Source organism: Periophthalmus magnuspinnatus, chromosome 3 (genome assembly GCF_009829125.3).
Source record: "Periophthalmus magnuspinnatus isolate fPerMag1 chromosome 3, fPerMag1.2.pri, whole genome shotgun sequence".
NCBI lineage: Eukaryota > Metazoa > Chordata > Actinopteri > Gobiiformes > Gobiidae > Periophthalmus > Periophthalmus magnuspinnatus.
Genome location: NC_047128.1, coordinates 33103536 through 33131519, shown reverse-complemented (window position 1 = coordinate 33131519; position 27984 = coordinate 33103536). Strand labels below are relative to the sequence as shown.

The following is a 27984-nucleotide window of genomic DNA, read 5'->3' as shown; positions in this document are numbered from 1 at the left end:
GTACTTACTGCTGTTTGTACGGTGTTTAATGTCTTTAAAATACAGTCCGGTCCCACTGGTAACTACTACGGTAATTACCAGTACAAACAGCAGTAAGTACTACGGAAAGTACCAGTAATTACCAGTATATACAACAGTAAGTACTATAGATAGTACCAGTAATTCCTCATGCCCGTACCATAATGTCTCACTTTAAAATATTAGTTAAAGTATTGATAGTTCCCAGTTTGTATCACTGTCATGTTCATTTAAAACATATAATTTCTTTGTTATTGTTTTTATTGTAAATTTCTTTTCAGTCTGATCGTTGTATTAATGTGAAATTTGTCATAATAAAGTGTTTGTGTTTTCACAGTTTTGTCTTCTGTATTTTCTATGAACTGAAATCAAAGATTCATCTGCCTCATAACATGTTCTTTAAACCATTCACTTAATGACATACTGCAGTAAGTACAGTACTAGTACCAGTAGTTATTAGTGCAAGTATCACTTCATGTACCACTATAAGTACCACTATTACTTATACAGTATGTATCAGTAAGTATCAGTATAAGTACCCGCCAAAGTACCACCAGAAGTACCATAGTAACTACCCCAGTAACTACCACTGTAAGTACCACTGTAATTACCAGTGAAGTCTCTATTAACCACCGTAAGTCCTGGACTGTATTTCAAAGTGCTACCAGATTTTATTTTATTTTTTTTACATTTTGGGAATGCCTCAGTGTGTGCTGTACTGTACTTGTACTTGTACTTGTGTACTGTACGTGCTTTTGGTTAAGACAACTACTGAAATCAGACGATACTGGTGATGATTAAGCATTTAAAATGAAGTTTTTAGTTAATGTAGCAAATAAAGACATTTTACAGATCCAGCCTGATCTCCTAATGCTGCTCCAGCTTAATCACGTTATATTTAATGAATGTGTGATTAAGACTTTTAAATGTTTGTGCAAAGTGAAAATGAGGGCGATGATGTGTTGTTTCTTACAACAAATTATAATAAAACACAGTTCATTACTCTGCAGTGGCTAAAGGCCAGCACTCATCTGTTTGACTGGGCGTCCCTCCGGCTGCAGCTCTGAGAGAAGCAAATGGATTCAATGAGCAAGTGACACCCAGACAGACAAAATACAGACAAGATACAGACAAGATACAGACAAGATACAGACAAGATACAGACAAAATACAGACAAAATACAGACAAGATACAGACAAAATACAGACAAGATACAGACAAAATACAGACAAAATACAGACAAAATACAGACAAAATACAGAAAACATGTGAATGTGATTCATAAAACGAGCTCATCAGACCAGTGTTTATAAAAGAAACAATCAATTTTAATGATATTTATGTGTTATTGTTTACAAATCTTAAAATACTATATTAACGAGTCCATCACAAAGTTTGTGAAAGATGTAAAATTGGCATATTTCCAAAAAGAAATATGACTTACAATGTAAAGGTTGTGTTTTTCTCTAACTGAATGTGACCACTTATTGAACGTGAGCTCATGACAGGTGTGAGAAATGGTAATTTGTTTGTTTTTCATTTGGGTCCATCTGCTGTTCACAGGGAGATCTGCTCATGTGTTAGGTTCATGCACAGCTCCACTGAATATAGCACTCTAAAAACATGCTCACACTACACGCAGTATTATTCAAAACTATTCTCACAAGGTCCTATTTTCCTTTGTATCACTTGATATTCTGACACAGTCTACAATTACTCTGTATAAAGCCCAGGCTGATAAAAAGGCTGCTTGTCATGTTATTGTACCACAGAATAAATACGATTGGACTTTACCGACCAACTGTGTCAAAAACAACTACACAAGAGGTGACTTTTTTTATAACACAAGCTTTATGGCCTTTATATGTGTTCCTGAAGCACTGTCAAAATTTCCTGTAATATTTGTAGGAGTTCATTCATTCTCTGACACCTGTCCAACGAGGAGACCCTGTGTAAAACAATCTCACACAAACGAGTGTTTCTTGGGCCATGGCTTGGGACATTATCCAATTACAGAGGAATCAGCTAGGTCAATTTGCCCTAGTCCCTGTGATGGCGCACCATTTCTCTTGCATGCTAATGTCTCCTGGATGTGAAGCCTGGAAGAATAATGTGGACCGCAGACGCCAACAAAGGTTAGCGTTGGACGATGACCATATCGAGATGTTGTGGCCATAATAGGTCAGTGAGCTAATAGCGTTTTGTGTACCATTTTAGGATTGGGAGGAAGGGCGATAATGATAATGGCAAGCCTATCAGAAACACTGACAGAGTGCTCAAGCAAACAGGGTGAAATGCCAACAGCAAAATGTCAGCGCGTGACTGGGGTCCCTAAAGAAACTGAAGGAAACGGCTCCTCGGCTCAATTAACTGGGATGAATGGGACTGGTGAACGCGTTTGATGATCCAACTTGGATTATACCCTCCAACCAAATAACGTACACAGAACGCAGACGTACTATACCTTATAAAAGACAACTATCTTCTTAATGTAACCGATTTGAGTTAATATCTTTGGATTAGTCTCTCAAATACACATTCCCACATATAAAAACTAGATTGTTAAAGTAAAAAAGTAAGCTCCCGGTTAGAAATGTCCTCACGCCTCGCTAAACTTTCACACCGCATTTAAAATTAACTTTATAATTCTCCATTATAAATCAATAATAGTGACCGTTCCCATCTCTCTGTCCTGATAACATATACATCTATATTCAAGCAGGCTTTGCATTATTGACCGCAGTTTAAAAACGTTCTTCTCTGGTCCAAAACTCTCCCACGCTGATCGCTCTAATACTCGTCCCAGGTCTTGTTACGAGGCACAGCTCATTTAAGAGTAGTATCCTGTAAATGACCTTGGTACCATATCATTACCTTTTTATAGCCTCTCTTTCTGTCTTAATAATGTACTTAAATCCTTGCACTGTAAATTACCAAGTCCTCTGTTCACAATTGACTTCCGCTGCTTTTTGTGATCTCCAAAGTCACCACTTACCATTTAGCATTTGTACAATTTGCACTTTTCAATTCTGTTTACTTCTTGGCCTCCTGCGCATACAGATGTTGGCATTACGCTTGCAAATGCAGACGAGATGATATACAAACACTTCATCACCTTGCAGGATCGTTATCTGCCTGCAGGCCAATGTCCCGGCGTTGCAGCTAATTAGTGTAACTGTTGGACTATCTGAGCGCAACCCCTAATTAAAAACAGTAAAGGGGCCATAACTAGAATGACTTTTACCTAACGTGACCTTACTAATCAAAACAGAAAGGAAGAAAGTAGTCCATATTCATGACATATTTTTATTCTGCCGATCCCAGTAACTTTGAGCCTTTGATGCTTTGAACAGCGGCACTTGCAGCGTGGACATAAAGACATTGAGTTGCAAAAATAGTGCTAATGCTATGATCATGCTGTGGACTAGAATTAGACGGTTGACCAGGAGTGGCGGCCAGTATTTTTGGTCAGAGGAGCTAAGATGATGCTAAAGTCTTCAATGTGCTTACTTAATATGTTCATTTAGAGCGTTTTAACAATGGAGCTTGTCCCCTACCAGCTAAAAACAAGTTTAAATGTAGTTAGAGCCTCATTTTGAACAACATTTTTAGTCAAGATTAGATGTGCTATGGAAATCTTTGAGCTGATCTTTGAGGTGCACTGACCAGTCTAAGGTCTAGTCTAGTGCCATTCTAGTAAAATATAACCATGTATTTGACGCAAACTGCACACACGAATATTAAATATGTCATATTTGTGTAAAAAGGAAGAATAATATAATAATTTATTTTAAAAAAAAAGGTAATTCACCCTGTGTTGCTCTGTTTTAAGTCGTTCATTCGAATAAAATAATTTGTTGACTAATATGAATTTTGGTTTACTATGAGTCTTTGGATTAATTATTTGATGAAATGTCTATAAGTTTACAGCCCTACTGGTATACAGACGAAGCAACTTAATTTGACAAGTTTTGAATTAAAAAAAATTAAATAAATCAAACAAAATTAATGCTTTGGAGTTATAAAGTTTTAAGTTTTGAAGGTAATGTATTTATTTGGTCAAACTTTAAACTGCTTTTACAAAACTGAATAAACTTTCCCTCCAAAGATGACGTTTTTTTCTTACCGTTATTGCTGTTGTCGTCGACCAGGATGATCTCTTTGAGCAGGTGGGAGGGGGTGCGGCTGATGGCGGAGTGGATGGAGCGCAGGATGACGGACAGCGCTTCATTAACAAAGATGAACACGATGCTCACTTGTGGCAGGTTGAATGGATACGAGATGTTTCTGCACCTGTGGGAACAAAGACGAGTCCATTATAATGCTTTTGTACGGAGATTACCATTTAAATGTCAGACTGGTTGTCTAGAAGAGCAGCATGTCATCAACTTCTACATAATGACGTTCTTTAGAAAAATGAAGAGAATAGATTATACACTGCAAAGATTTTAGTTAAATCCAGTAGGCTACAGTATCTTAAACTGCTTTCATGCTGGTTCAGACGGAATAGTGGTTCCTATCAAAGAAAATCTGAGCCAGTTTTAGTGCCTATGTCTCCAGCAAAATCTCAAATGTACGACACTGTTTTGGTGATCAAGAAAATTAAAAATGATACATATTGTGATATACATTTTGGCACTTTTGTCCTCCCACAGTCCTATGAGTCTTACGGCTGCGGTGGCTTCAGTAAGAATACATTAGGCTTTACTGTTGCAGGGTTTGACATGAATCACGCTCCTCTCTTTGCCTCCTTTTGAAATGGTGTTCCCTGCCTTCACTTGCGCTGACATTTTCACAGTGGAAGAGGCGCATATAGTTGCTTTCCCAAGAGGCACCTGATGTGTTTGTGGGAGAGGCAAAAGCAGACTGTAAATATAAAGCACGGAGCAGCAGAACGCACCACTTTGGCACAGAGGAAGGCGTCTTCAATAGAGATGCTTTTCATTTATTATAGTGTCTGCAATAAAATATTCACCGTTCACCTTATTTTTAACAGAAGCACGCTGGGTCATCTTTTATGCTGCTTTATGGGTAGAACAACCAGACCACCTGCAGCTACTTCACATCCAGTAAAGACATCATTTCAATGTAGATCTATTAGTGCCCAAACCCCATAACATGTTTGTTGTTATATATAGTTTATTTCTTTGTTCCTTCAAATAATTTATCAGCACATGTACTACTCATATATTTGGTTAGTTCATATACAAGATGCTGTTTTGGATGTGACATTAAATCAAACGTGACACAAATAACACTGGTTTAAGTACATATGGCTGCAATATTTAAAACAAAACATGTAAAAATATGTATTTGCTACTTGAGTGAACATAAAATAATGTTCTCATTTTAGGCAACATCCATTTTTGTCACATTGTTAGGGAATTAAAGACCAAGTAGGATTTTGCAACACAACATAATTTATAATCATCTGTCTATGATTATATCCAATTACTAAAATGTGATAGATAAAAATACAATGAATTAGCTTCAGTTCAGAATATGCACATTTCTATTCCATATATAAAAGTGTCACAGAACATTTCCATCAGGTCTAGACTTTCTTCATAGGTTTTGACACTACAGAAATGATCGTTTGAAATAACTGTGATTTAAATCATGAGCCAAATAACTGTAATGTTAATTCTTGCCATAACACCAATTTCATCAACTTAATATTAAAGGAATATCTGTCAACATTATCAGATTATGTGCTTTAGTCTGCTGTATTTAAGGAGCACTTTGGATGCTCTAATGGCAAATGGGTTGTGTGTGATTAATGATTCCCCTGAGAGCATCTGGAAGAGTGTGTAGTGCAGGTATTTAGTGAGAATAGATACTCCAGAGGCAGGTTAGCAACAAGCTGCAGAAAAACGCCTCATAGACACATTAGTTGTATAAATATTCACTCTGCATGGCTCAACATGTCACTATGTACAAAGTGTGTTTGCTCTCAGTCTCTGCACTTTGGTCAGACACGGTGCAGATGGGAGGAGCCATTATGTCTCCACCCCCTGCTCTTCCTACCCACACACAAACACAACTCTCGTTTCTCTTAAAGTGAAACTTCCGTGGTTACTGTGAACAGGGAAATGGCGCAGGCAGCAGTAGCACTCGACAGAGAAGCCTTTTCCTGTGCGATCTGTTTGGATCTACTGAAGGATCCAGCCACTCTGAGCTGTGGGCACAGCTACTGCATGAGATGCATTCATGATCACTGGGATGAAGAGGAGGAGAAGCAGGAGTACAGCTGCCCTCAGTGCAGACACAGCTTCATTTCCAGGCCTGTCCTAGTCAAAAACACCATGTTGGCAGTTTTGGTGGAGCAGCTGGAGAAGAGTGGACCTCCTGTGGACGTCAGCTCTGTGGAGCAGACACATGTGTGCTGTGATGTGTGCTCTGGGACCAGGTTGACAGCTGTTAAGTCCTGCCTTCAGTGTCTGGCCTCTTTTTGTGAAAAACATCTGGAGCCTCACTATCAGTCTGCAGCACTCAGGAAACACCAGCTGGTGGTGCCCTCTGACAAACTCCAGGAAAAGATCTGCTCTGAACACAATGAAGTGAAGAAGATGTTTTGCCGCACCGACCAGCAGCTCCTGTGTGTGGTCTGCTGCATGGACAAGCACGCGGGCCACCGCACGGTGTCAGCCGCCGCAGAGAGAGCAGAGATGCAGGCAAAGCTAGAGGTCAGACTAGACAAAATCCACCAAATGATTCATAGTAAAGAAACAGGCCTGGACAGGCTCCACCAGGAGGCGTTGTCCCTCAGGCGTTCTGCAGATGAAGCAGTGAGGGCCAGTGAGGAGACCTTCACCATCCTTATCCATGTGATGAAGGAGAGACAGGCTGAAGTGGAGCAGCAGATTCGAACCCAGCAGGAGAACGAAGAGACCAGGCTCCAGGAGCATCAGCAAGAGCTACAGAGTGACATCAGTGAGCTGAAGCGGACACAAGCTCAGCTCGACGGACTGTCTCTCACTACTGATCACAACCACTTCATACAGACCTACCCTGAGGTGTCCCCCGCTGAGGCCACCCCCATATTTCCAACACAGCCCCCGGGCTCTTTTGAGCATGTGACAGCTGCCCTGTCCACACTCTCTGACCTGCTACAGCAGACTTTGAAAGAGGGACTGGACAACATCTCACAGGCTCCAACACAAGTCGAGCAACTACTGGCTCAGTCTGAAAAACCACTGCCACAAGCCCACTCTACAGTCCCACTGCTCCTGGACCAGCCTGAAAGACCACTGAACCTGAATGAGCCCACCACTAGGAAAGGCTTCTTAAAATATGCAAAAGAAATTACACTAGATCTAAATACAGCTCACCGACAACTGTCCCTGTCTGATGAAAATCGACGTGCAACATTTGAGGAGGATGCCAATAGGTATCCCAAAAATCCAAACAGATTCAGCTACTACTACCAGGTCCTAAGCAGACAGCGCCTGACAGGCCGCTGTTACTGGGAGGTGAAGTGGGACACATCTGCCACGAATTGGAGCGACTCTACCATTACCATCGCAGTGTGTTACAATAACATCAAGAGAAAAGACAAATCAGATGAGTGCAGATTTGGATTCAATGAAAATTCCTGGGCATTACAATGTTCCAGAGATGATGATTATACTTTTTATTTTAATGAAGACGAGACTGATGTGTATGGACCCACTTCATCCAGAATAGGGGTTTACCTGGACCACAGCTCAGGGATTCTATCATTTTACAGCGTTACTACAAGTATGAACCTTCTTCACAGAGTAGAGACCTCATTCACTCAGCCTCTGTACGCTGGACTCAAGTTTGAGTCTTCGGATCATGGCGCCACTGCTTATTTTCCTAAATTGAAATAACCTGTAGCTTGAGAGCAGGGTCACTTTGTCCCTTTTGTTAAATGAAGCTATGGAAAGCACATATTTACAGGCATTATTTTTGCTGTACACTCTCTTTCTGTAATTTAGATGTATATGGACTTAAAGTATTTTATAATTGTATGAAATGATTTTAACAATACTAAACAATATTACATGTGATAAACGTGGCTAATGTAAACAAACTATAATCATGTAATGCAATAAAAATGTACTTCTGTTGTTTGCTGTCATTGACCTGCTCTTTTAATCCAGTAGCACAAAATGAACTTGCTCCTTGTTCTTCACTCGTTTCACACAGGCCACACTGTTTAGTCTCGACTGCCATGTGTCAGAAAAGTGCGTTAGGATTGTAAACACATCATAAATCAGTGTAGAGTAGATACAGAAGCACCATTCTACCTGAGCCTTACCCATCAGGCCGGAGGTCCGGGATGGGCCTGTCCAGTGAGAGGCGGTCACTGAGGTAGCTGTTGTAGCCATAGTACTGGAACATCTTCAGCGCCACTCTGCGGTTCTCTGGGCTCAGGTCCTGCCCCCAGTGAGCGAAAAGGGACGAATCTGAGAAAGACGTGTCCCCTTGGCTGTCCTCGCCTCTGCCCGGTGTCTCTGTGGACAACGGAAGAGACGACCAATGAGAGGACTATTCACACGAGCAGACATCTGTGAACTAACACAAAGTATTTTAAAGGTGCACTATGAAACTACGGCAACTTTCTTGTCTCCGTGGACTGTGATTACTTTGCCTGGAATGTCCCACAGTATGGCATTCTTGCACTGATTCAATTACAGGTGTTTGTATTTCTCAAAATGCCTTGTAAAATGTACACAGCAGGGTCTCCTCTCCACAGATGTGGCCTGTAGTTTGGCCTAGTTACTTTAACGTCTTCACGGCAAAAGGTCATTTCAATGCCATACTGTGGAACATTCCAGGCAAAGCAATAACACCTCTATGGAGACAAACAGGTGTTTTCCACCACAAAAGTGACAAAGTGCGGCTTTAAGGCGTCCTAGAGGCGCTGTATTAAATACTGTCTCCAGTGCATTATAATATATGCTATAGCTGTAGGAGAAACAGCAGACTTGTCCTTGGGCTGAAAGCTATTCAGCTCATATACACATCGTGATGAGTCAAAGTGTCCTTGAAAGAACATAATTCACCAGTGACTTTTGTTCCTAACCTTCACATTGGAAACAAGAACACTCATTAGAACTAATTTCATAAAGTATGGCATAGAAGAACTGACCTATTGTTTTTGAAACTAACAAAATGAAAAAAGGGAAATGGCACATGTTTTCAACAGAAATAAAATGTTAATAAAATCGAAGGGGAGTGGACTTTAACTACAGCCAACGCTGAGTAGAGCCTGAAATAGCTTATTACTTACAATTTTGTGTTATGTGTATCTATTTGCCTAGAGCCTTTTCAAGTACTGCTGCTCTCACTACTACTGCTGCTAAATTATAATAACCACTTGGCAGAAGAGGGTCAAAAAGGAGTTCATTGAAATGACTGTATTAGTATATATAACATTTTATTTTTTAAAAAGTACGACACAGTTCAGGGTTTTTGTTGTTAATTTTTTGTTAATAGACATGCATTTGTTCTTTATGACCTTTGTTACCTGCAGCGTCTGATGATGATACCTGACACCTTCATAAAACATGCCATCTTCTAAAACAAAATACATTTTTGCTTCATTTTGCAGGGCCTTAAGTGTGTGCCATGAAAGGTGTATGTAAACATTTAGCTAGGTTCTACCCACATGATTACAGCCTTGGAGTGCAGAAGTGCTTCGTATAGACAATAATTGATCTAATCCAATGGAGGGAATTACAGAAGCCAGCGGGAGAGCGGATCATGCAGACTAAGCACAGCGGCTCATAGTGATATTTATGATGGTGAAAACGTGGAGGTGTGAGTGAGAGACTGCTGCTTAAGCTCAGGAGTGTCATTTTATGTTCACTTCACCGGGAAAAGGGTATAGTGACTGTAAGCTGGAGTGATGAGAGGGCCCCAGTGCACTGTGGGAAAAAGATTATTCTCAGTGTAGGGTATAACCTGAAGAATAATGATGAATGTGAAGATAATTCTTGAAAATCTGTCGTGGTCCATTTCATTTTGACCCAGTTTCCTCCATTGCCAAATTTTCAACATGGATACCAAAGCATTTCTATACTCATGTACTTACAATAATAGTAAAAAGACATATCATACCTTTGGCCTAAATGAAATCACTTCACCCTTTGTTCAATTCATAGACGATAGACCAGCCTACGCAAAGAAATAGTCTGTATTTATCATTGGGCAGAGATTTTAAGAAATATGAATATAAAATAAATGGTTTGAACAAAAAAAAACATAAAACCTCTAACAATCTGTTAAGATCTGTGACAAAGTGGGCCTTTGTCCCTTTTAATAGTACTATGATTTGGTTTTGCACATGTTTGTTCATTTTCAATAACTTCAATACTCAACGAAATAGAACTATCCCGGGTTTGTTTTGTTTAGTTGTAATCCGTTAAATCACCACACATTTGTTAGTTAAATATATTTTATTTTGTTAAATGTGTCTATTCAGTTTAATCCAACAATCATCTTACCTGCATCCCCACATGGTCCAGACAAAGAGGGGGCGTGCCCTATGTCGGCCATTTTATAGGCTTGGGTGGGGTCGTGGGCCGGACCATGTGGAGGGGGGAAAACTGGTTTAAGTTTGTTTATTTCTTTGGGTTAATGTCTTGTGTATTTTTGTTTCATGAACTAAGTGTTTATAGTTTGTTTAGTTAAACACTTTTGGTAAAGGGACTCAGGCCCGAGAGATGTTTTTATGGAATATAGGCTGATGTTACTCCCACCGCCCCCTGGACAAGAGATGGAGTAGACCGGGGGTGGCGCTTCCGGTACAGGGAAGTATATTAGTCTGGGCAATTAGACAGATGAAGAACACCAGTGTAGCCAGGGTACACGTGGCTTTTGTTTCAGTTGTTTAAGTTGGGTTGCTTAGTTTTTCGTTGAGCACTGTTAATTTTTTTACATATGGATTATTTTTTGTGTGTTCACGGTGTACCACTACACGGGAATAAATGTGTCTAATGGGACTTCTTTTGAGTCTGCCTCCTATTTTGATCACTCGGGCCAGCTTCCCCACAAGATCCCAGTCTGCCTTGTGTTTTGTGCTGTTTTCCTCCTCCCTTCTGTGTCAGAGCCTGGAGCTGGGCGGAGATTCAGGCTCCTCCCACACACACCTGCAACTAATCTCTAATCAAGCTGCACCTGGGGAGGACAAAGGGACCGAGGACCTGACACTCAGCACCAGATTGTCCTCTGCTTGGCCCAGTCTCATGTTTTGCACTTGTTACTTTTCTTTAAGTTGGATGTTTTTTGCTCCTCGTCAGATCCCGCACAGCTCCTGTCTCTGGCCCAGCTCACCTCGTCTCGGACCATCTGCCCACGATCTACTCAAGGACTAACGCAAACAACTCCGCTCTCAAATGTCTGATCAATCTACCTACATTTGCATTATATTCTTTGTAAATAAACTTTGTTAAACTGTTACCCGAGTTCTGAATTTTCGGTCCCCCTGCCAGTCGTTATGACACAATCTAAAAAAACTCTAAAAATACCCTATTTATATTTGCTGCAGTGGTAAAAGGTCACATTTTTATATAGCGCTTTCCCGCCTTCTAGACCCTCAAAGAGCTTTACATCAGGGAACCACTCACCCATTTCACACACACATTCATACACCAGGAATCGCCAACCCGTGGGTCAGTGGATTTTACCGCTCGACCAATGATGTTTACATCAAGAGCAACATGCAAACCGGCAACCTTCAGATCCGTGGACAAACTCTCTACGAACTGCGCTACTGCATATACAATACGGCCAACTCAGTGTCCGTCTGGTCTGCTGTGGTTTACGTAACAGCGAGGTGTCCGTGCGGTAAAATGCAAAGGAAAGTGAGAAGTCATGACAATTATGAGGAGAAAAATATGAGGCAGGTGCAGATTGGATTTCACTGGAATGTGAGCGAGAACCGGAGCAGGTGCAGCGTCGTCTGAGCCGTACAAACCAGCTCGACTCACTCAAACTCAACATCTGGTTATAAAAAGACGCTATGTTAAAAAACTCTAACGTCAATGCAGTATATTTGTGTCATCATATGTCCTAATTTACAATATGGGAGATTAAAGGGACATATGCAGAATCGACTTTCATGAGCTGTTAATCATGTTATATGTGCGGTGTTTCGTTATCGTTAGCTTTTGAACAATAAACCATAAATAGCGTGTGCGTTTAAACCAAAAAACGCATTTAACAATAATAAAAAACTTTCAAAAACTCCCTAAAATATGAAAATCTTTGAGACGAAACATTGAACTATTCGGCACAAGCTTGAGGCGACGTAACTTTCTCTATGAAACAACAGCAAGAACAGAACAGAGTCTTGTTTAAAAGACTTGAAGGTTCCTTAAGGCCTCGTCACTTCTGTGTTTGTAATAGGCGTTAATTAGGCCTGTGAAAACGGTTTCCTCATCCCTCAAGAACTCCAGACAAACTTTTCAACTGCTGCTACTACTACTGTTAGTGAACTGGTACAATTACTACACTGTACCACTCAGTCTACGCAGTGGTCAAATATCTGATCGCTTTGTGTTGGGGATCGGCATTAATTAGGTCTGCAAAACGTCTTTCATCTGGAACTAAAGGGAAAAAAGAAAGTCCAGAGTTTAATTTACATTATTGATGCCACTATATATACATTTTCAAACACTTTTTTACCCCTGAACTGCTGTTATTCCTGCTGCTGGTGGTGGTACTACTACTACTTAGAACTACGATCACGCATAAATAAGAATAAAATCATTTCATAGATTTGAATGCAGTTTAGTCAACACACTTATCGGCCCATAACCTTAAACCAGGGGCGTCAAACTCATTTTCATTGAGGGCCACATCAGCAAAATGGCCGACATCAAGGGCCAAATGTGACTGTGGGGCAGTATAAATGTCACTAAATGTAACCAGATGTCACGTAAAATAAATGTAACTACTTTTAAACTGTATTTATTACTTATTCAAGTTGCAAATATTACGTGTCTGTGTAACTGTGTATCTCCTGATAAACTGACTAACTTTTGAATACTTAGCTCCATGTTTGGTGTCTTTCACAGCAGACCCCACCTCGAAACACAAAATATATACAGGTTTTTCTTGTCTTCACCTTCACCTTTCTTGAAACTGCCCTCCACGCCGACAATTTTCCTCTTCCTGAACATTTTGGGATCATTGTTTGCAAATATTTCTCAGTTCCACTTGTTGGGAAAATCTCAGTAGTTTATGGTTAATGCACACATTAACGCAGCATGGACTTTTTTTTTTATTTTAAAATGACAGTCATGCCTTTTAATTAACCACATAAAACAAAGTGGCGGGCCGCATTTGGCCCCCAGGCCTTGAGTTGACACACGTGCCTTAGACAGTCCAGCCATAGTGTGAAAACTGTGTAGAGAGGAGATAGGGAAGATTGGCAAAATGGTCAGGGACTAAACCACTACACCTCAGAAGGACAGAGCTATTACTACTATCTAAGAGCACAAAAGTTTTAATTAATTACGACTTTACCATCCAAAGGCCTTATCAAGTCCTTATATCTATTAAGCACCTGCCCAGACAATCAGTGGGAAAGGAAACTTGAAAAACCTTGGATTTTTGTCGCTTTAATTTAAGCTTTGAGAACACTAACAGCTATAAGCATTACATCGAACAGACGTCGTGACAAAATGTAACCTTGTTGTTTTGATGGTGCGTTCCCAAGAGTCTACAGTCTGTCCGCTCACGTTGTTGTTAACTCCACGAGACAACGGCGAATACGAGAGGCCAGAGGCAGACATATGTGCGTGTGTGTGTGTGTTTGTGCGTGAGAAGACATGGCGGACTGACACGGCGCACAGCAAGATACACCGAACCGTCAAGACTCTACACCACGACGGAAAATCAATGCTCAGAAATTGCTCATTGTCTGAAAGCAGCAAAACAATTATTGCTTTTCTTGTTTTCTAAAGGTTATTTAGCGTCGGATTGAGTCAAAAAGCGAAAGTGCTGAGGGGTCACGGGACAGGATGTTAGTGCGAGTTTAGCGTTGAAATGAAAATGATTTAGTTTGAGTTTTAAATGTCAAAAATAACATCGTGGTTTATCACTAGAAGCGTTGACGTTTCATAAGCCGGTACAAGGAACGCTAAAGCCCTACATAAACTTATTTCTAAAGAGTCGTGTTAAATGATCAGATACGACCGCCTAAAAGATCGCTCGTGATGTTGAATTTGGCAAACAATGCACCGAATGATATTATCAGGTCATATTTATGCATCCCCCGTGGCGCACAACGGGAAAAAGTTTCGAGTTTCAGAGGGATATTATTATTGTTTTGACACCTTGGAGATAAGTCTACACTGTGCTGCGCTAACTCACGACACTACACAGAGCGTTTGATAAAAAATGCTGCAGGAGTTTTTCTGCCTCGCCACGATAAAGAGGAGGCAACATCTGCGCGTTTGAACAATTATAGAGGAAATCAATAAAACACACAGGCGTTTGTTGAGAGCAGGCTACAGCCGTTACATAGAAGATCTGTCATGCTAATGCTTCAACTCAATGGTATAAACTAAATTAAGCCCGCAGCGAACCATTCAGACACAGCACAATTTGAAAGAAAGGGTGTATAAATAAATAAATAAATATAAAAGAACCACTATTTCTAAAAGAACTAACCATGTGCGAATAGTCTGTTTGACAATTTGCCAACTTTTTTTTTTTTTTTAGGGGAACAGATTGCACTAGTTTAAACAACAAAAAAAAAGAAAAGTGTCACCTAAAAACTGCTGCACTCTGACAGTTGTGCTTCGGTTTACAATAGTTATCAAGTTAAACACAGTGTACGGCCATAGAGCTGCAAAAAGAGAAGGTATTGTACAGATCTGGCCTGACCTTGACATGAGACAGCATTTTAAAGTGTGTCTTTGTTCTCCGTCTGCTTAAGGGACTCCAGTTTGGAAATATTCACCAATTAAAGCCGACAGTTCACAATGCTCCACAGTCAGTCTGTCATTCTCCGCCCAAACTAACAAGAGCCGAGCTTCAAAAGAGATTTCACTGTCAAATCTACTCATTTTACACGATTAAGAGAAGTGGACCATCGTGTTAGTTTACTGTTTAAGTCTCGTGTTAATCTATGTGCACAGCGGAACATCAAAGCAGGGTGCATTAAATAACACATTATGGACGGTCAACAACTTGACAGTAAACTAAAATAGTCTCTTTGAGGTGGAAGATTTCCTCTGTTTAATAAATCCATTGGTACTTGTTCTAGGTCATACAAAAATACAGATTTAAAAAAGTATTGCACCATCTTTTAAACTTGCAAAAGCTTTTATGTTAAGTGTTAAAGATGACAATTACATTACATTTTATTGCACAAAGAAAACTTGAATGAATGGCATCATCTTCCTTTCTCCAGGATGAGTTTAAAGCTATACAATGCAACATTCCAGGCCAGAAAAGCTACACAGTGTCACTTTAAACTAATGAAATGAAGGTATATTAATCAGACTGAACATGGAAACATTATACAGTTATTTTTCATTTCATTTTCACTGCATTTACTCAGTTCGTATGTACAAAAACGGCACTTTTATTCCGTCTGTCCTTAAGCTGAACTACGTTATGTTTGGTTTTAATAAGTCGTGACGTAACTTGTGATAATAAGTTGTGAACAGATGAAAGCGTCACCTCCGTGTTCAGGTCCCAAACAGTGTTAAATCAAAGTGCTGTTATCTCTCACGAGCGCAGAGCATCAGAAATGGTGAGTGTGCTTTATGACGGGGCCGCTCTGCTCATCTCTTTAACATTTTGGCCTTGGGCAGTGAATCCACTCTGGCAGCCTCAAACACAAGCTAAATGTCACTACTGCATTATTCACTCCATCTGCCTCAGAGGTTGGGAATCAATTTACACATTTTAATTGATAACAAAAGATTCGACGTCTTTAAAGGCGAGGGCCGGCGTCGGGGATGTTTTGAAGGAGCGACGTGACGGCTCGGACTTATCTGCTGCTATTGAGTGTTTCATAGTTTTATCAATATTCCAGCTCAACGTAAAATCTGGACTGAAAATGTTTCCCAAATCATCAGGAATTTAAAGGCAAATACTGCCCCAGATTTGGAGGTATTTGCCTTCAAACTGTTTCAGAACCTCAGACGTAACAGATCCCATAAGAAGAATTACTCGATACTGGACTTTAGCGGTAGGACGCGGGACAGAAGACAGCAGCACAGGCGTGGTCCACAGCTTTTATTTCTTTTTTCATCAACTATCATAAGTTTATCGTGGAAATGGAGGTTAGAGAAGCAGCGTCTCCTCCAGCAGCAGAACGAACGTGGTGTGATTGTTTCAGGCGCCTTTTATCCCGTCCCACTAACTGGATAAAACTATTGTTAATTAATCGGGGTGTTTAAAAAATAACATGAGCTCTTTAAAACTCAAACCTCCGTAAAACCAAATAAACCCATAAACCAAATTAACTTCATGCATATTACACACATAAACCCTAAAACCAAACACCAGATATACACACAAACACCCTACACACGTCCCGCCTTAGTCCTGCCCCGGAATCTTTTTAAGGAAGCTCTTTGATACCTGGACACAAGGAGGTGGTAAGTTAAACATTTTTAAAACATTATTTCACTAAAACACTATAAATTACACAACACACAAACACTTAAAAACATATTGCACATATCAAATTGTATTATTTAGCTGTTAACTAAGTTTGTCCTCTTCAATTTAAGTGCCACTGTGCCTCCAGATCTAAAACTGGGTAAAAGCAGAGTTAAAAAGTTAAATAAACACTTTAAAATCCTTTTGTGCAACTGTATTTTTTTTAAAGTGCAAATAATGTTCAAAGTGCTGTGTGCTGTTAAAGTGCACGTACAATTTAAAGTGTATATAGTGAAAGGTGAAAGGTTTGTTACACCGTGATAAAAGTATAGTTCTAACATATAGAATTAGTGATGTTTTGGTTTTTGCTGCAGGTTCGAGCGAGCACATTGATTCTGAACAGAAGTTACTTCATTTACAACACTGCTATAATTGAATAGAGCAGTAATTGAAATCAGGAATATACTTTTAATTCATTGCACAGCCCTGGACATTGGACATGACGTAACAAAACTTGAAACATTCTTTAAGGCTACGCACACAGCAAGACCTAGCAAAACCTCAAACATTTAATAGTCAACTATATCAACAATATGTAACAATTTCATCAACAAACAAGAAAATGTCTTTCTTCAATAAAGAATAACACATGCAGTTGAGCTTTTGCAAGTAGCTGATGAAATACCTTTGATAATTGAGCCTATAGCGCACACTTTAAAGAGCATATGCAACTGACACTGCCTCTATCACGGCTCTTTCTTGACAGTAAACATGGCTAATAACCAATTAGTATGTTTACGGCTCGGAGTACTCATGGCTGCTGTGTGTCGGTGAGGTATGGAGACGCTCATTAGAACGCATCAGTATGTGGGGTTTCACGCTGACACTTCCCACTCGAGCGGGGAAAAGGGGGCGCACCCGTCCTCTTTGTTTACTCCCCGATGAGGGCACACACACACACACACACACACACACAGAGGTAGAATTTAGGAGAGGGGTCACATGGGCTTTTGTCAGCTGTGCCGCCTTTTGTTCATTCGTCCTCATTAAAGAGCTCAAATCAGCCGTGCCCTTCCCGAACGCACAAAACCCTCCTCTGTGTGTCCTTTAAAGATGACAGGGCCACTTCCAAAAACACACTGACAGTAATGAGAAATCCATTTGTGGTTCAACAGGTGTACTTCAGGCGCATATAGAGACAAAAACAGACCGAGATGAGAGGTACGTCTTTCATTCTTACACAAAATAAGAACGGAAATAGCCGATTGACAGGTAAAAAGATAATGACATCGAACCGTGTTTCACTCAACACAACAAGATGCTTGACTTTGGCGCTTTTATCGTTCCCTCCTGCGTCACGCTACTCCAAAATCTATAGGTAATTACGCAGAGTTAACAGTCGCCAAGGGAACAATAATACTACACACCGACGAGGAAGAGTGGGGTTTGAACCGACGGCCTTCTAGTTATTTCTTTACCCTAACCAAATGGGAGAACATGCACATGCGCGAAAAATCTGATCATTTTCTGATTTCTAGAGTGATCAGATAATTGAAATGTTTAAAAAGTTGCATCTGATGTGAGTGATTTGATTTGTTTCTGTTGTTTCTGATAGTTCATAATTACACAACTGTCTTCAAAATACAACTGTTTCTGTAAAAATCCACTCATTAACTCATATTTTTGATGATCAGACTTTTCCTGGGCTTGTAAACTTCAATGATTATTAGTTATCTGATTTTTCTTGGCCCTAAAATGAACCCACTGCTGTCAGAAATAAAGCTAGACCTGTCACAATTGAAAATATAGACAATAAACAATAATATTGAATGAATGCCATTTGTCCACCGACATATTAATCCCTAAAGCAGGATTATCTCCAAAAACTATTCCATTTGAACAGTAGCGTTAATGAATATGAGCTGCAATACAATAATGAAACACTTAATGAGTTATAGAAGTGATTTATTCAACCCTCTACAGCTCAGGTACAGAAAAATTACTAAAAATGACCCACTATTACGAAGAAAGAGCACCCACGATAAATACTGGCCCCAAAAATAACTGTTTCATTTATCATGTATTGAACGATAAGCCGATAGAGAAAATGGCCACATGTTTCGCTTTTCCACCTTCAAGTCTCTCAAAACGCTTTACATCAACGAACCGTTCGCACATTCACACGCACATTCACGCACCAGTGTACACAGACACTGGGGGCGAGGTGCGTTAAGTGTCTTGCCCAAGGAAACAGCGACAGTGTTCATCTGTAGGACCTTGAATCGCACCTGTGGGACGGTAGATCTGAGCACGTAACTAATCATGTTTATGTCAAGAGCGGGATTTGAACCAACAATCTTCGGATCTACCTGCAAATATACTTAACGTTCTTGGTCAATAATGTAAATAATAGGAAAAAAAACTCCTCAGTTCGTTTCGTACTCGTGCTCTGTCATGAATCGTAAAACTCTAGTTGGTCTGGAAGGTTTTTTTTTACACCTTCATCTCCAAAAGGTGTAAAAGTGTTTTGGTTCTGCATCCTTTTACCGTTCTTTGACTAATAACGCAGCCATGCCCTCCATTTTACACCATTTTCCTTCAGCGGACCGGTTCTTTCTTCATAAACCAAACTCTGGGTGCACTGCCTTTACACAGAAAACTCGTAAATATTGGATATAAATCATAGATATTTCAAAACGTTCACCTGAAGCCTGAAATAAATGGTCGTGTCCAAAGCATGTGGAGAAATACACGCAAGAGGAATGACTTCAATCAATCTCTAGGACAGCCGTCTTTCCAGAGCCAGCGACTGTTCCACTCATCCTGACACTGGGGTTAAACGCTGTTATATGAAGTGAAATTAAATATTTGAACCAGACCGTCAGAACACAATTTACAAAAGTGACAAGGCTGTGGAAATAAACTGTGGTATTTAATCACTTCACCCCAAAAGAAAAACCTGTTATGAAGCGAAGGTTATCCAAAGCTACAAGGAAAGTTAAAAAAAAGCTAATTTAATCAAAACATATAATTAAAAATGCAGTTTGGGGCCAGATATACTTGGTCAGATCACAAATATTGAATAGTATCGAATCGCAATCTCGGATATTGATCAAACTCAACTCAATTTTAGTTTTTCTTTTGTATAAATAAGTAAATATGTTGTGAGGGTAAGGTTTTTGTAAGTTATATTGCAAGTTTATTTAATTTTAACAGGGTTCAGTTGATTAAAAATGTATGTGATGCTGATATTTAAAGAAGACATATTGTGCTTGTGTCGGCTAAACATTTATAATCTATGACACCCGAGGATAATTACGTTAAAATTATCACCATTTAAGATGCACAAATCAACTTCAGGTAAGTAAATACTGAAGAGAAACGACTAGAACATGGTTAAAATCTCTGAAAAGTCAAGTTTGCAGAATACGTCTGCTTTATTTTTACATTTCCCAACTTTATTTTCGAGTTGCACGTCTGTAGCAAAGAGAAGTTTCCTCTTGGGGGATGAATAAAAATAAATCTGTGAGCTTCTGATTAAAATGGCTTTGAGTATTGATTTTATGAACATAAACAAGAGAGACTTTTAATCAGTGCCTTTTACCACAAATAACAGCCACATTTATTCCTCCACAGGCTGAACTCTGCTCTACACTTTCACTGAAACCTCTAAGTTAAAAAAAACAAAACACTCACTGACAATTTGACGTGACAGAATCTTCAAACGTCATGACTTTCTCAGACATAGTGAATCGTTTTGAGCTTTTGCCACACCCCCTTTTAGACTGAGGACTTTATGTGTGTCAGCTGGCTCATTATTTTCTAATTAAAAACAAATCTTTTACCTCACACTGGTGACATGCACGGACTAAGGATATATTTTAGATACAACTGGAAATAAATAAACCAATCTGAAGTAAAAAACAAAGTGTCATTTCTCTGGATATGGGTAAAATGCTATGGAAGGGCATCTGGTGTTGGTCACTATTGAATACACTTTGAATATGCACTGCCTGGCCAAAAATAATCTAATATTTGGTTGTTTCGCTTTTAGCTTTAATTCCGACTTGCATTCGTTGTGGCATTGTTTCGATTTCACTTCTGCAACGCCACAAGATTTATTTCCATCCAGTGTTGCATTGATGATGGTCGAGTCTGACGCTGCTCAAAGCTTCTCCAGCTCATCCTAAAGATTCTCAATGGGGTTAAGGTCTGGACTCTGTGGTGGACGATCCATGTGTGAAAATGATGTCTCCTGCTCCTGATCCACTCTGTCACAATTTCAGCCCGATGAAATCTGGCATTGTCATCTTGGAATATGCCCAAAAATCCATTGATGGAATAACCTGGTCATTCAGTATATTCAGGTGTCAGCTGAACCTCGACCGGACCAACTGCACGAGGCTCGGACATATTTGCTCAGTTAAATCCAGGTGGCGACTTTTTTTTTGGCCAGGCAGTGTATATTTTTGCAATAAAAAACACCTGTAACTGAATAAATGCCAGATGGATAAGAGTAATGAAAATGACAACCAGGAAGTGGACCCCCATCAGAAAAGTTTCATAGTGTACCTTTAAATTTAAGTTGTCAGAATCTTTTTTTTTTTAGTTCTTGCAATTATATCGTGACATGAATAATCACATCGCCTATTAACGGAATAATCATGAAATCCCAAACTGTTATATTGTATTTATTTGCTATACTTTCTATAAATAATATTTGGGTAACACATTATAATAGCAGGAAGTGTAGAATAATACTGAAAATGTAAAACAATTTTGATACAAGGAAAAAGCTTGATTGAAACGCTCCGTATCGCAATGACAATATGAATAATAATACAAACTTTTAAGGCAATAGAGTGTAATTTTCAACTTTCAAGTGGACAAAGGTTTAAGAGTGAAGATGTTTCAGCGCTCATCCTTCTTCACTTCTGACTCACATTTTGCAAAACATGACTCAAGCACAGTTCACACTTAACCAGGTCGATTGAACTAAACTAACAAACAGAAACGGCGAACAAAAAGCTGCGTTAGCTTCAGCTTCAGTGCCGTTAGCTCCTCCTTTCAGACAGATATAAGTCAGTGTCCAGCATTAATCTGACCAGAACTTGAAGAAGCGACATCGATGACAAATGTCTTCGGTCTAAAACGTTTGCGCCGTTGACAGATTTATTTATTTTTCTTTTGCTATGGATCATACCTGGACGAGTGAGGGATTACACAGGTGAATCTTCAACTCAAGTCTTTAATTTCACCCTGTGGTCTAATAATTTGGGATATAAATACTGATATGATATGGATCTTGTGCATTTTTTCAGTATTAATTCATAAAACACTTTCTAGTTTTAGCATCGATTGGTATCTGTCTGTATATTTTCCCAAACATAGTGACGCCTACAGAAAACCAGAAGCAATCGCACTGGGTTAATTTTGCTGCTGGTCTTTTCCAAAATGACTTTCACCTTATTCCTTCTCTGTTTTGTTGCAGACATCTATCACCGTTGCTGAGGGCTGAAGCGGCGCAGAACATCCAGCGTGATCAGATGAGGAGCGAGCACATCAGACACAGAGCTGGCACGCAGACATGTAAGAGGAAAAGTCGTGACAAGAAGAGGGGCGCCCGTAGATTTGTACAGTGAGTCAACGAACACGCTCTGGGATTTAACTCAGTGTGGGAAGTGGTAGAGGAGTTTGGTGGAAAACAGATAACAATGATTCTTTGTGTGATCATCTGCAATCAAATTATACAAAAGCATGCGTAACAAAGGGTAGTCATCAGTGTACGAGTGCGTCCTTTTGTTCTTTCCAGGCTGCCATAGTAACAAAAAACATGGCAGTCGATATTTAATTAAAACTGGGCACCTGTGTTTCTACATAATAATTTCCACAATGGCATTATTTGATTGAATAAATGTTTTTGAAGCAATTGTACAAAGATATAACCTGACTTTATTTGCACTGACAGTAAAAAAACATATAACTTTGAGTCTGTTTTCATCTAATTTTGATATAATTTCAGTTTGATCTTTAATCCATTACAGACCAGTATAGCGCGCCTACACTTTTGTTCTTTTTTTAGCCATAATTATCAGAACATACTGCATTTTTTCACACAACTACCTCTATTTTTCCATGTTTTTTCTTTTGACGAATTGAATAACTGACTAGAAAAATCCCCGTGGCAACTGCGCTCTGATTGGTCGTCTTCGAATTTACATGAAGCACAACTGTTTGCGGAGTTACGGTAATGAAAAGTCCACAGCCGCGCTCTATCGGAACGCTGCGTCATTACAATATATGCAAACAGTTTACCAAACCCGTGCACATTTTTTTTGAGAGTCCAGTAGCAATGCAAACACTGTAGGTACATTTCTATTGATTCCACAGCCTACCTGCGAACCGTAAACCAACTATTTTAATTCATGATGCGATTTCACAAGCCACATTGTGACACCACTCAACAATTTCTGTATAATTAACTTTATTCCACCCCTTTTTTGCCTCTAAATGCTACTAAACCTCACTTTGTGGTGGTACGTCTAGTAAAACAGTAATCCGATTCATTTCAATGTAGAATTTAAAAAAATCTATGCCTCTAAAATATGATATAAAAGTAGGTTGATTTGTGCAAAACGTTCTATGTTTATGTGCACTAACAATTCCACAATGAATCAATTATCTGGGAGCCATTTTGTTTTGTTTTTTGCTGTCAAGATTGGCTGCTCCATGCAAAATCTTTTTCTTTATCTTAATCTCTTAATCTTTATATTTTTTAATTTATATATTATTGTTCTTCAGTGTTTTATGTTGCACTTTAGCACCAAAGAAAGCTCCTAGTTTGTGAGTTGTGTTCACTGACAATAGCAATAAAAGTCTAATGATTCTGATTCTGATTCTGATTCTGAAATAATACAACAAGCTGAATCATGACGGCACCGACTGGAATAAGGTGAACAGGGGCAACTTGTGAACGCTCTTGACACAGAAATGAATATCAACATCGCTGCTTGGTTAGACAAACTACAACAGTCCGTTTTGTGTATTGGCTGCAGCGATGGTAAGTAGCTCTATGGCTGTTCTTTTTATTGAAACAGATCAAGGGCTGAGCTTTGAATAATAAAACACTCACTCAACATTCTTTTCCCATCTGAAAATACTCGATTCTTATTCCCCAACTGTTTTTTGTGTTTAGCTTTTGATTAAGGCTTTGGTTGATCTGTTCTCTAGCATAAATCAATTATTCAGATAAAGAGATCCTTCATTTCACACTCGGGGAATCTGGATGAAAAAAGGGCGCAGGTCACTTTACAACTGGGCTTTGTAGCACCTCTTCGCACAAAGCATTTCGACTCACGAGGACTGCGGCTCTCCTCCCAACAAACACTCGAGTGCAGTGAAAAATGTACCGTTCACCCCCTTTACACTGCTATGAATAGGAAATGAGCAGCCAAGGGTTTGATTAAGTTGTTGTTGTTGTTGTTTGGGCTGTGAATATAGTACTTATTGTGATGTGTGTGTCTGCATACACTTGGTCACAGCCATATTTTACACAAATCGCTTTTATTCATAATCACAAAATCGGCAGCTTTGTTTCAGAAAACTTCACAGCGCTGAGACCTGGCAGTTTTCCCACTTTCGTCCAAATATCTCAAGGCAAGAGAAGTTTCTGTTGTTTGTAACGGAAACTAGCTTCCTCTGAATGAGCATCTGAAAGCGGGAAGAGAGAAACTTCACTTGATGTCGACATAACAGCATCAAAACTGCAATTATATACACACACGGGTGGCTAAACAATCTGTAAATGTAACAAAAGTGACAGCACGGGATTGCAAAATGATATGTTATTGCTATGAGTTGTCGTCGTAAATGGTAAATGGTAAACGTCACATTTTTATATCGCACTTTTCCAGCTCCAAGGCACTCAAAGCGCTTTACATCAAGGAATTATTCACGCATTCACACACACATCAAGAGATTCAAACCGCCAGCCTTCAGATTGGAGCACAAACGCTCTACCAACTGAGCCACTGTCGCCTAAATATTAGATAAATGTATAAAAACTTCAGACCTGGACGACTGAGAGATTACACAAACATAAATATTGTCACGATCCCTGTCTGTCCTGCCTTTTTTTTTTGTCTTTTTCCCCTCCCTCCTGTGTCTGAACCTGGAGCTGGGGCGGAGATCTTGGCTCCTCCCGTGCACAACTGGAATCTAATCTGCAATCAGCTGCACAGGAGGAGCCAGGACCTAGCGCCAGATCGTCCGTGTATCTCTGTGGTACTCCCTGCTTGGCTCAGTTCATGTTTTTTCGCTTTTTGACCCGCTCCCTGGACCCGCTCAGCTCTGACCCTGCTCTTCTTTACCTGTACTGTCCGTCCCGCCTCTGTCTCTGCTACTCACGCTCTGTCCCTGGACCACGGCAAACACCCCGCTCCCGATTCACCGACTGATCTACCATCATTTTTGCACTTGCACTGCTGTAAATAAACACTGTTAAACCTTTCCCCGAGTTCTGTCTTTTTGGTCCCTCCTGTCAGTCATCTCTTCTACAGTCGTTATTATTTACTTTAAGTTTTAATTGTTACAAAATCACTTTATTTAACTCAGCAAACTCCCTACTGCACACACTTGGCATTTTCCCGACTGCTTTCCAAACATCTCGAGGCAAAACACATACACGAGCTTTTTGTTTGTGAAGCGTGATACAAGCTCTTATACAGCTGCCTCGTGAATGGGCATCTCAAAAAAAAACAACAACTTCACGTCTTTGTCTACTCAATAAATAATGCACACCTCCACTTTTAACTTCTTTAGACGACAATGCACGACACTAATGTGGACAAAATTATTCATGATGTTAAAATATGGAGCAGGAACCAGGACAGTGAAGCGTTTAATTGGGGGGGCGATGTTTCTACGTTGCCACTAATGATTTACTTAACAATTACAGACGCAGATGTGCTTATGGTTAACTAAAATGGTTTGTTTTGTTGTACAATAAAAAAATTGCGACTTGTGTTATTCATCTTTTCTTACTGATGCTAAAAAGAAGCTTCATTTAAACTAGAATTGTGTCAAGCGTCTGTGTTAATAAGCTGCATTTACACCATAAAGATTGCAATTAGACGCGCAAAACTTTTCCTTTCACTGTGCTCTCCCTCGTTTGTAGCTGCCGTGTCAAAACCACGTCAGTCTATCTATGCATGTAACAAACTCGCACTGCCCCGCTGCTATAGGCCAACTAACCCCGGCCATCTCTTGTCAAGAACAAAAAGAACATCTCTCGCTCTGCCTCCTTTCTCTACCTCTGTCTCTGCACTCTAATGTCCAATCTACGCGAACACTCAGCTAAGAAAGTTAAAAGTGAGATAAGTGAGACAAATGCTGGTGTTCCGGGCAGCTGTAGACTGATAAAAAACAGGATCCTTCGAGGTAACGCACAATCCAGGTCTGAAATCTGCAAGTCCAGGCAACGGACAACAGAATCAATCAGGACCTCAACGTTTAAGGTTTGCAGACACACGCTGACCTCTGAGTGACCCTTCAAAATAAGAGCTGAATGTCAGAGCGATGGCGATGCAACACTTTTCTTTACATCCATGTTTACGTAGAGCTGCATTATAGAGCACAAGTTTATATCTTTAATCAGCAAATTCAAAAAGTTAACTACAAATGTGCATGGTCTGTCAGTTACAATAAACGATCCTCTTGTGAAGCCGCTTTGTATCTAAATATAAATACAGTGCTCCCTCGTTTATCGTGGGGGGTAACGTTCTAAAAATAACCCGCAATAGATGAAATCCGTGAAGTATCAGCTTTATTTTTTACAATTAATATATGTTTTAAGGCTGTAAAACCCCTCGCCACACACTTTATACACTCTCAAAGTTCAAACCTTCGTAGGCGTCTTTATTGGTGCAAAACGTTTCATCGACATTGTGGGTTTTGTCGGGGAGAAAACAAATTGCAAACATACAGCACTTCAGAGTCACACTGCGATCCGACATTTATGTAAATTTGTCGGAACGCATTTTGTTCTGTTCTGAGGAGACTGATGGACAATGGTCTACAGTCCAACAGCCAATCAGGACGCAGAACACAATGGTCTACAGTCCAACAGCCAATCAGGACGCAGAACACAATGGTCTACAGTCCCTTAGCCAATCAGGACGAGGAACAGAATGTAATAATAGAAGCCCTTATTTAACATCCATGGCTAATTTTTGATTTAGCCCCATAAACCCAAACCTCTTCAAGACCTGATATATTCTTTCGAGACTGATGTGGGCTTTTTAAAACAGATATATACAACCAATTCAATTTTTTTGCTAAATTTTAGTTTGAAATGGCAATAAACATATCTCCAAAGTCACTGTATAGTCACATTTCATGCCGTACCCTCTCAAAAAACGGAAAGTACTGACCTTATATTCAGTAGTTTCCATTTCCTTTTAGTTTTGACTTACAAATCTGCTTAGTTATTATACCGAAGGATGTGCCAAAAGAGTGTTTTGTTTACGTTCTTGCAGATAACATCATAATTATTAATACGTTCCCAGCGTACTCTTTCATGACTACAGGTGCCTTCTATGTAGCTTGTGTCCTTGTTTTGTATTTGCCCTTCCTTTATTGGAGAGATCTTTTAATGAGTCCGAGGAGGTTTGCTCATCTCACCCGAGGTTTTTTATTTTCACATCCTTTTATCACATTGGCGCAGGGATAAACAGTGCCCTGAAAATGTGTGGAAATTGCACATTTTGTAGTTTAGTTTTACAGGTTGCAAAACTGCGTCTGGGACACTAAAAGAAGGCTGTACGACGGATTTTTGTAGCTCTTTTAACAGGTTTTATTCTTGTATGTTCTTTGCCACAGTTCACACATTGAAAACGGAGACAGTGTGGTAAACGGGAGAAAGTATTGGCGAGGTTTGATGGTGACGATCCACATAGCAGCCCACTGTAACTCTCTATAATTGGTAACACTTAAAAGCAGCCAGCAGGATAAACACAAAGAGCTGCATTTAGCTTTAACATTAGCTTCTTTTAGTTTGAATGTGCCGATCCTAAATGTGCTGCACTGGGACATCTGCTCAAAGAGTGTTGAATCAGGAGAAAAAAAGAGAAATCAAAGTATAATTTAACCTATGCTGAGCGGACTAAATCTGTTTGCAAAGTCGGGAGTCGCCACATAAACCGTGTTGAAGTCATACCTGCAGTTTTATACTTTCTTTACTCCTTCCTTGAACGTGCTCGCGGTCAATGTTAAATGTCTAGCTCGCAACACACTGCTCTTTAACACTGTTTTCTAGGAACCACATTCACTCTTTCTCACAGATGATCTTGGCTGTGCTCTGCAAATACACG

The 27984-nt window shown here is 39.7% G+C and overlaps 2 protein-coding genes across 2 annotated transcripts in view; one reads left to right on the top strand and one right to left on the bottom strand.

Annotated features, from left to right (window-relative positions):
• Positions 1–27984, bottom strand: part of galnt18b (UDP-N-acetyl-alpha-D-galactosamine:polypeptide N-acetylgalactosaminyltransferase 18b) — a 74632-nt gene that overhangs the window by 30755 nt on the left and 15893 nt on the right. Inside the window, exons 2-3 of the mRNA XM_055232282.1 lie at positions 8304–8499; positions 4146–4312 (exon numbers count right to left, since the gene is read on the bottom strand). Coding sequence (XP_055088257.1) covers positions 4146–4312; positions 8304–8499 — 363 coding nt within the window. The remainder of the gene's footprint in view (positions 1–4145; positions 4313–8303; positions 8500–27984) is intronic.
• LOC117391457 (E3 ubiquitin/ISG15 ligase TRIM25-like) lies at positions 6064–8056 on the top strand. Its single transcript, XM_033989279.2, has one exon. It carries the CDS (start codon positions 6112–6114, stop codon positions 7870–7872), a length of 1761 nt encoding a protein of 586 aa, XP_033845170.1. The 5' UTR covers positions 6064–6111; the 3' UTR covers positions 7873–8056.